Source organism: Corylus avellana, chromosome 5 (assembly GCF_965113065.1).
Source record: "Corylus avellana chromosome 5, dhCorAvel1.hap1.2, whole genome shotgun sequence".
In the NCBI taxonomy this organism is placed as follows: Eukaryota; Viridiplantae; Streptophyta; class Magnoliopsida; order Fagales; family Betulaceae; genus Corylus; species Corylus avellana.
This window is the reverse complement of record NC_142494.1, coordinates 19,777,081-19,786,732: the sequence shown is the minus strand read 5'-3', so window position 1 is coordinate 19,786,732 and position 9,652 is coordinate 19,777,081. Positions and strand designations below refer to the sequence as shown.

The 9,652-nt window shown below is 40.3% G+C and overlaps 1 protein-coding gene across 4 annotated transcripts; it reads left to right on the top strand.

The window, feature by feature from the left end:
• Positions 1 to 209: 209 nt before the first annotated feature.
• Positions 210 to 6,899, top strand: LOC132182713 (homeobox-leucine zipper protein ANTHOCYANINLESS 2). 4 transcript variants are annotated; one of them, XM_059596035.2, is made up of 10 exons: positions 210 to 445; positions 626 to 684; positions 1,419 to 1,636; positions 1,734 to 1,851; positions 1,931 to 2,596; positions 2,796 to 2,897; positions 2,971 to 3,183; positions 5,161 to 5,335; positions 5,421 to 5,788; positions 6,125 to 6,899. In XM_059596035.2, the coding sequence occupies exons 3-10, from the start codon at positions 1,428 to 1,430 to the stop codon at positions 6,503 to 6,505; spliced, it is 2,232 nt and encodes a 743-aa protein (XP_059452018.1). In that variant the 5' UTR covers positions 210 to 445; positions 626 to 684; positions 1,419 to 1,427; the 3' UTR covers positions 6,506 to 6,899. The 4 variants fall into 4 exon arrangements, with proteins under 4 accessions (XP_059452018.1, XP_059452017.1, XP_059452016.1 ...); XM_059596034.2 differs by having other exon boundaries at positions 545 to 684; XM_059596033.2 differs by lacking the exon at positions 626 to 684.
• Positions 6,900 to 9,652: the final 2,753 nt, after the last annotated feature.

Genomic DNA, 9,652 nt, shown 5'->3' with positions numbered 1-9,652 from the left:
TGATGCTCACACCCGAGTTACCAACCCGCTAAGACAAATTGACAAGGAGTACGGAGATGCACGCGCGGACGGACCCGCGTGGAATCTGTGTGAAGGGCGGACATCACGAACCCGAGTTTTCTTAAGTGGACCCACAACCCCGACTCTCTCTCTCTTATATATTTCTTCAATCCAACGAAAAGAAGCATTGAAAAGGGTTTGGACCTTTCAAAAAAAGAAAAGGGTTTGGAGAAAGAAACTTGTGCGTGTGGAAGAAGAAGAAGAAGAAGAAGAAGAAGAGGAGGAGGCATTGGAAAAAAGTAAAAGAGTGTGGAGGAATCTGAAGGGTTTTGGGGTTCGGTTTAATTCCATCGAGGCTTTGAAAAGGGTTCTTTTGTATAGAAAGAAAAAACAAAGCAAAAACCCTATTGACTCTTTTGTTTGCTCTCTGAGATACTGAGCCATTGTAAGTCAGCACCCAACTCTTTTTTTTTTTTTTTAACTATCAACACTGTTATTTTAGTGACTTTTGTATGTATTTTTCTGTGTCTTTTCTCTTCCGCAGATCCCCACACAGAGAGAGAGAGAGAGAGCGAATCTGAAAATCTGTTGTACTTTTATTTATTATTTTTGGGGTGTGTAACAGGACGCTTCATTGGCTTTTTACCCGGCTCACTGGCAAATTCGCCGTATTGGGTTTGAGAGGTCTGCAAAACTCTCTATTTTCTCCCTTATTCTTTTATGTGATGTATATTGTCACAGAGAGAGAGAGGGAGAGAGAGAGAGAGAGAGAGTCGGGGGTCAACTGGGTCTTTTTGCTTGGTTTCGGTGTGATGGCTTTGAAAAGTAAAAGATAGTGTGAATGCGACCTTCTACCTTTCTCTTTCTCTTACATCTTTTTTAGGTTTTCTCCTCACTGGGCCTCTTTCGTTACTGACAAAAAAAAATCGGTCAAGATGATCCGCTAGAGGATGGAAACTTAGGGTTTATTTCATACTTGACAGCCTTCCGTGGTTTTCCAGAGATTAGCTTTTGTGGGTATCTCACAGAGAGAAAAAGTGTGTACTGGGAATTAGGACAAAAAAGAAAAGGCCTTTCCTTGTCTCTTTCTAAAACAGTTTCTCTATAGAGAGAGAGAGAGAGAGAGAGAGAGGGTTGTTTGGGTCATGCATGGGCGTTGACAAGTAAACAGCTTTTTTAGCTTCTGAAACATGCCCAGTGGTGCTGTTTCTCCTGTTCCCATTTCAATGCACGCTTCCTCTACCCTCACTCTCTCCATTGTATGCTTTTATCTCCCTCTCCCTCTCCCTCTTCCTCTCAAAGTGAACATCTTTTCTTCTTGATTCATGTTTTTTTTTTTTTTTTTTTTTTTTTCTTTCATATTGCTTTAGATTTTATGCTTGTTCTTCTTAAATCATGGTATTTGGATTTTTGTGCAGCCAAGTAAAATGGAGGGCCATGGCGAGATGGGTCTGTTTCAGGAAAACTTTGATCCTAGCATGATCGCTCGGATGAGGGATGATGGGTATGAGAGCAGGTCTGGAAGTGATAATGTTGAAGGCGCATCGGGCGATGATCAGGACGCTGGTGATGATCAACGGCCCAAGAAGAAGAAGTACCATAGACACACCCCACAGCAGATTCAAGAGCTTGAAGCGTATGATTTTGCATCTATATATATATACATGCAGTACTGCTTATTCAACAATATGATTAAGGGTTTGTTTATGTTTTATTTGTTATTTTTGGTGTAGTTTCTTTAAGGAGTGTCCCCATCCTGATGAGAAACAAAGATTGGAATTAAGCAGACGGCTTGGCTTGGAGACCAAGCAAATCAAATTTTGGTTTCAAAATAGGCGAACCCAAATGAAGGTAAAAGAAATTTGTATATTTAGTTTTTTCTTCTGACAGTTACGGAAATGAGAATTAATTAATTGGTAATTTGAATCAGACCCAATTGGAACGCCACGACCACATAATTCTTAAACAAGAATATGAGAAGCTTAAAAATGATAACGATGCTTTGAGGACTGCTATGGCAAACCCAGTATGCAACAGTTGTGGTGGCCCTGCCATTCCTGGTCAAATATCATTTGACGACCACCAACTTAGGATTGAGAATGCTCGATTGAAGGATGAATTAAACCGTATATGTACCTTGGCAAACAAGTTCTTGGGGCGGCCGATCTCGTCCATTCCTATCCCGAGCTCGAACTCAAGTTTTGATCTTGTTGTAGGAAGAAATGGGATTGGTGGCACCCCATTGACAATGGGACTTGATCTGGGAAATGGGTTTTTGAGTACTACTTCATCTGCAATGTCTCTAAGTAAGCCTCCATTGGGCTTGATGGACCATGAAGCATCAATTAATAGATCAATGCTTGTAAATCTTGCTTTGACGGCTATGGATGAATTAATCAAGATGGCCCACACAGATAGCCCCCTTTGGATCAAAAGTTTCGATGGAGGGAAGGAAATACTCAACCTTGAGGAATATTCAAGGACATTTTCTCCTTGTATTGGCACAAAACCGACTGGTTTTGTCACTGAGGCCACAAGGGATGTAGGGATGGTGATGATCAACAGCTTGACTCTTGTGGACGCATTGATGGACGAGGTGTGCTATCTATCTAACCCTTTGTGCCTTTATGGATTTTTTTTTTATGGGGATTTTTTATTTGCTGCAAGAATATGATTTTTTTTTCCTAGAAATTTGCTTCCAAATATTGTTGTACCTAAACTTAATCTACATTATGTTGGCTTGGCTATTGAATCTAGAAATAAATATTGGTTTGATTTGCTTTCCTTTGAAATAGGCTCAATGGAAACAAATGTTTCCGTGCACGATTGCTAGAGCTGCCACCATTGATATGATATCAAGTGGCGTGGCTGGAATCAGAAATGGTGCTCTACATGTGGTATGTTTCTCAGCTGTTCGTTTTTCGTTCCTCTGGCTGATGAACTGTAACTCACTAAGATCTTACTTTTTAGATGCATGCAGAGCTTCAAGTTCTTTCGCCGTTGGTCCCTGTTCGTCAGTTGAAGTTCCTCCGGTTCTGCAAGCAGCAGGCACAGGGTGTGTGGGCGGTGGTTGATGTTTCACTTGACATTAGCCAAGAAAGTACAAAAGCAAACCCCTTGGTGAGCTGTAGGAGACTTCCTTCTGGCTTTGTTGTGCAAGATATGTCCAATGGCTACTCCAAGGTAATTGTAAATGTGGATTGCTTGTTATTCATAGCGTTACATGCTATCTTCTCTCTTGTTTTCTGGATGTTTATTGTGCTTTCCTGGATTGCTATAACACCTACTGTTCACATATTTAGGACATGTTTGGGATTGTGTTTGAGAAATAGCATTTTTAAGTAAAAAAGTGCTTTTGGGTATAAGCTTTATTTTTAAACTTTTGCCAAAAGTGCGTTTTGACTATTTTTAGGCTTTTTGACCTTTAAAAGCGCTTTGTTTTTTTGTTTTTTTTCGAACGAGCTTTTAGGGTGTTAAATGTACTTTTAAAGTCTACAAACCCAATCACAAACAGACCCTTAATGAGAGTGTTGAAAGCATTTTTTGAGCTTAAATTATGGGCGCTTGGACTCCCAATCCTAACCCACCTTGACTTGTGCTTCCAAGTATTTAACTTTTGTTTTCAATCACTCACTAAATTTTGCTATTTATGAAATATAATAGGGGTTTACCTAAGACTGGACCTTTTATTAGTATTTTACTGAAGAAGATGCTTCCTCAGTATTATTATTTTATACCATTCGAACTTCAATGCTGACATTGGTTATAGTCCGTACTTGATTACTCTACTGCTTCTCTTTGAGATGAGCAAGTCAAGGGCATCGATCAAACTTTAATATTAGTCTAAGGCTCTTGTACTTTTCTAATGTCTTGTATATATGATTTTTGATAAACTATTTGTGCAATTAACCTTGGAACTTTCAATCTTTGTTCTATAAACTATATATTTGATGCTTCTATTCCTCTCTCTTGCTGCTATATTTTATTTCCACGAGACTGTGTGACCTGGATCCAGTCTTATATTGTAGTATATTGGAATCCATCCAATGTTATAATAATGGCTCTCGTGATCTTAATAAAATTGTTGCTTCCTTTTTAACAATTAATAAAATTTCATGAGACCTCATCCAGCTTTAAGAATGCCTATATTTTGTAACATCTAGGAAGTAATCTGTCCTTATCTTGCACTTTATATTGCCATATTGATTTACGATGGCCTTGGATTTCATGTCTACCTTCTCTAGATAGTTTTATTTTTACTCTAGTAATATCTTTCCCTCCCTTTTCCCCTCCTTTCTTCTCTGCTCACATGGTGGTGTTTTATTTTTTGTTGAACATTTCTTCTCAACGTGATATTATATAGTCTTTTCTTCATTAAAACAATAATATGAGACTATTTGGTAAACTCACAAGTGTGCCAACATTGTGCACCATCTGGCTGACGGTTATATGCAGGAACCAACTCAAATTTGGTTTCAAATTTCTTAATTAAGATGGAGGGTTTTTATGGAATTCTTGAATACCATAATGTTATCTTGCATTTGAACTATAATTTTGGCTTTCTAATGACAATTCGTATTCGTGTGACGGGTTTGGATCGCATCGTGGCATGCGTATAATATTATATAGGTTAACTCTAACTTGATCAATTTAATTAAACGGGTCAAACCCATTAAACCTAATTTACTAATTTTGTGTTAGGTCCGTAGGTCGTGTCAAAAATTGCTAGCTCTAATATCGCATTTTAAGTTTAGGTCGTGTTGAGGCATAAGTATAAGACTATGTAGGTCAACCTTAACTCGACCCATTTAATTAAACGGATCTCACCCCTTAACCCTAACATGCTAATTTCGTGTTGAGTTTGGTTTGAGTTCGTGAGTCCAGCTTTGATAGTAACTTTGTTTAGTTTAATAACCATCTCAATAGGTGTAAATATTATCTTCACTTCTATGGAAATTCTTTTAGTTAGAAAAGAATTTAACTATACATGTTGAAAGTACCTTTTCCACAAAGTTAACTGAAGAGAAAAAAACAAGTGTTTTACAAGCTTTATATTAATATATTTTAGGAACTATTCTCTGTTGAGATAAATGTAGTTTATGGACTTTCAAGTTAGGTTTATAAGTAAATGGTTTCTGATAGATGTTATGTGTAATGCAGGTTACGTGGGTAGAACATTCAGAATATGATGAGAGTTCTATCCACCCACTCTACCGGCCATTTATTAGTTCTGGCATGGGATTTGGTGCTCAGAGGTGGGTTGCCACCCTCCAAAGGCAATGTGAGTTCTTGGCAATCCTCATGCCATCCTCCCTTCCTAAAGAAGATCCCACAGGTCTCTTTCTCTCTCTGCCTCATCATTCTTTCATTAATAAGTTTGGTTAATTTTCACTCAACTGAGATGTACCGTTCTTCAACAGCGCTTAATCTGGCCGGTAGGACGAGTATGTTACAGCTGGCACAGCGCATGACTGATAACTTCTGTTCTGGGGTTTGTGCTTCAACTGCTCGTAAGTGGGACACTCTCCGTGTCGGAAATGTGGGCGAAGATGTTCGAGTTATGACCAGGAAGAATTTGGACGACCCCGGCGAACCTCCTGGGATCGTGTTGAGTGCTGCAACTTCTATTTGGATGCCTGTAGCACAGCAGAGACTGTTTGATTTCTTGCGAGATGACCGGTTGAGGAGCGAGTGGGACATTTTATCCACCGGCAGGCCAATACAAGAGATGATTCATATTGCCAAAGGCCATAAACATGGAAACTGTGTTTCTCTCCTTCGTGGAAGTGTGAGTGATCATTTATCTTTACCATATTCTCATCAGGACAGAAATTTTTTTCAAACCAGTATGAAAGAAATATTATCCAACCCATTTAAAATAGTAACAAGTGTCTATAAACATTTAAAAGGAACATTAAATTCTTAACGTCATTAATAGCAGTTTACTAACTTAGACTTAATTTAATGTTCCTTTTAATGTTTATAGGCATTTATCACTATTTTAAATGGGTTTGAAGATATTTTCTTCAAACTAGTTAGGAGAAAATTTCTGTCATTCTCCTTAGGTTTTTTTTTTTTTTTTCTTTTTTTTTTTTGAACATACTATGCATGTGTGACTTTGCAGCCAACGACTGCAAATGAGAGCAGCATGCTGATATTGCAAGAGACATGGACAGATGCCTCTGGCTCATTGGTTGTTTATGCACCAGTTGACATACCATCTATAAATGTGGTGATGGCGGGTGGAGATCCTGCCTATGTAGCTCTCCTACCATCAGGCTTTGCAATTCTTCCTGATGAGCGGTCCGGCAACTGCGACGGAGCAATGTCAAAGGCAGGTGAGAATGTCACCGATGGAGGCGGCGGCTGCTTACTTACGGTTGGATTTCAAATTTTACTGGATAGCCAACCAACTGCCAAGCTAACTGTGGAGTCTGTGGAGACTGTTAACAATCTCATCACCTGCACTATTCAGAAGATCAAAGCCGCCCTTAAGTTAACATAAATGCGACGATGGATATCATGCCGTTTAGCTTACTTTTACTTTTCTTTATTTTTTTTTCCCTTTTTTTTTGGTTTTAAGAAAGGAAACAAAAAAATCGTATATGAGGATCAAGTATAGGAGGAGATGATAGAATGGATATAGTGAAGGAGGGAGCTTGACATCAAAAGGGATTCGAGTCAAGAACGAACCGCAGCTGGGGGAGGGGGTTTTTGGGTGGTTCGGGTATTGACTCGGTGGACCCATGAGGTTGGCTCAGCTCTCTCTTCGGCAAATGTGTTTGTTAGTTATCAGTCCTATAGAGGTGAACAAGGTGGACATGGAAGTGTGGTTCTAGTGTTTTGGTTCTGACTTTTGTCTAAATTTTAATCTCTTATCTCACATAATATTATATGTTCGTGTCAAATGGCTTATTGGAATGTTGTGTGTGGGCACGCTAAAACTAAAGTACCCCTAAGCTTAAAAGAAGAAAAAAGAAAGAAAAGAAAAGATGAAAGGCTTGTTTACTAGGAAGCGCTTAAGAACATTTGCTCTAAAGATCTTATCCCCTTTTTGTCAATCTTAGGTGTTCTTATGGTGTTTTTTCAATTTAACTGTAATGTGCCTTTTAAAATCATCGTTGAATTTGAGATTATTATTATTGACTTTTAATTTATTGGTGATTTTAAAAATCACATTATAGTTGGGAGGACATCAAGAGAACACACTAAAAAAGCACCTAACATTTCCCTTTTTGTTTGTGAAATACAAACGGTCTATCCAAGGTTAAGTTATGGCAAACATGGCTACTACTATTGCCTTTTGAAATCGTCATTGGATTTTGGATGAATTATTATTGAATTTTGATTTAATGGTAATTTTAAAAGTCACATTAGGGAATTAAAGTGTATGAGTGAGAGTGTGTGTATACATTACTCAATTCATAATAGATGACAAGTTTTTGAACTAGATAAACATATTTGTTGGACCAGAGAAAAAAAAAACAAGAAAAACATATTTGTTGGCTAAGCATAGTGTGGCGGCTTTATTGCTCACAATACTTGTGAGCATGTTTGAAATTGTATTTGAGAAATAGAAATTTTTAAGTCGAAAAGTGTTTTTTTGGCAAAAGTTTTATTTTTAAGTTTTTGCCAAAAATGTGTTTTGGTCATTTTTTGACCCTTAAAAACGTTTTCAATTTTTTTATCAAACGGATAATTTTTTTTTTTTTTTTTTTTTTTTCAAACGGACTTTTTAAGTGTTAAACGTACTTTTAAACCCCTAAAACATACACTCAAACATTGATTAATTTTTTTTCCAAATTGAATCAAGGCTCCGTTTACTTCGACGTAAAATAGTGATCAACGAAAAATATTTTCCTTTTGACCTAAAACTCTTCTTTAATTTTTGGAAAATGGTTTACGGTTTTCAAAACCGTAAACCATTTTCCGACTATGAGCATCTCATTCTTAAATTGATGGACCTTGCCAAGATCCGCCCAGAACCACACCGGGACTTAATCGGGACCCGTCCGGGACTTGACCGGAGTTCGCTTGGGACCTGACAGGGACTTGCCCAGGATCTGACCGGGACTTGCCCGGGACCCGCTCCGGACCTGACCGAGACCCGCCCGGGACCTGCCTAGGACCCTGGCGGGACTCTCATGGGACTTGACTGGGACCCGCCCGGGACAAGCCCGGGACCTACTCGGGACTTGCCCGAGACCCCGGCGGGACCTGACCGGGACTTGCCCGAGACCCTGGTGAGACCCGCCCGGGACCCACTTGAACTTGACCAGGACCCGCCCGGGACCTAACCGAGACTTGCCCGAGACCCGCCCGGTACCTGACCGGGACCCTCCGGGGACTTGACCGTGATGCCCCTAAGACTTGACCGAGACCTGCCTGAGAACTGATCGGGACCCTCCCGGGACCCCGGCAAGACCTACCCGGGACCCGCCTGAGACTTGCCTTGGACTTGACCGAGACCTGCTCGGGACTTGACCAGACCTGACCCGGACCCGCTCGGACTTGACAGAGACCCGTCAGGACCCGCCCGAAACTTGCCTGGGACCCGCCCTAGACTTGACCGGACCTGCCCAATACCCGCCCAGGACTTGCCTGGTCAGGTCCCGAGCAGGTCCTTGTGGGGTCCCGAACAAGTCCCGGGTAGGTTCCGGTCAAGTCCTGGTGGGGTCCTGGGAGGGTCTTGAGCAAGTCCCGGAAGGGTCCTAATCAAGTCCCAGCGGGGTCCCAAACAGGTCCCGAGCAAGTCTTGGTTAGGTCCCGGTCAAGTCCCAGTCAAGTCCTGGGCGGGTCCCGGGCAGGTTCCAGTCAAGTTTCGAGCGGGTCCCAGTGAGATCCCAGACAAGTCCCGGTTAAATCCCGGCGGGGTCCCGGGCAGGTCCCTGCAAGGTCTTGAACAAGTCCCGTGCAGGTCCCGACGGGGACTTTATTAGAAAAAATATATATAAAAAAAGATATTAAAAAAAATAAATAAAAATTCAAGGGAAATTATATATAAAATCCTTAGGTAAACGCGCCTTTATTAAAAATTCCCTGGGTTTTTTTTTTCGAAAATTTAGTCCTTGGGTCACTCGAAACTACTAGAAACTCCATACCGTTAATTTTTGGTAACTGCCGTTATTTGAATGAAACGAACCGTTTCACTTAAGTCCACCTAGAATAAAAATAAAATTTATTTTTCAACGATTTATAATATATATACTAGAATAAAACCACAAATTTACGTCAGACGTTAGCTTCCACAGACGACATGATTTTCTTCTACAGAGTGATCCTTAAAAGGACAAAGTACAAAGCCAAATAAAACCACAAATTTGATGCATAAGTGAAAACCAAAGAAGAGATTTCAGAGGTAGAAGATTATAGCTTGCGAGTACCTGGTTGGAAAGACACAAGGCGCAGCTGCTTTCTTAACCATGCATGAGAGTGAAGCCTCAAGGAAGAAGGAGCTCTGGAAACTCTCTAAACACTCAACCAGCAGAGACAAAAGACTCTGCTTGGTGTGATTTATCAATAAATGAAGGCAACTCCAGCTCTTACAAACTCTAAAGGCGCATTAAATTCCTTACGCCTTACGGTCCGGTCCCGCTTCTCTCTCCCTGTTTTTCAACCCAATTTGTGGGGCTAACGTCTGACGTTCTTTTGT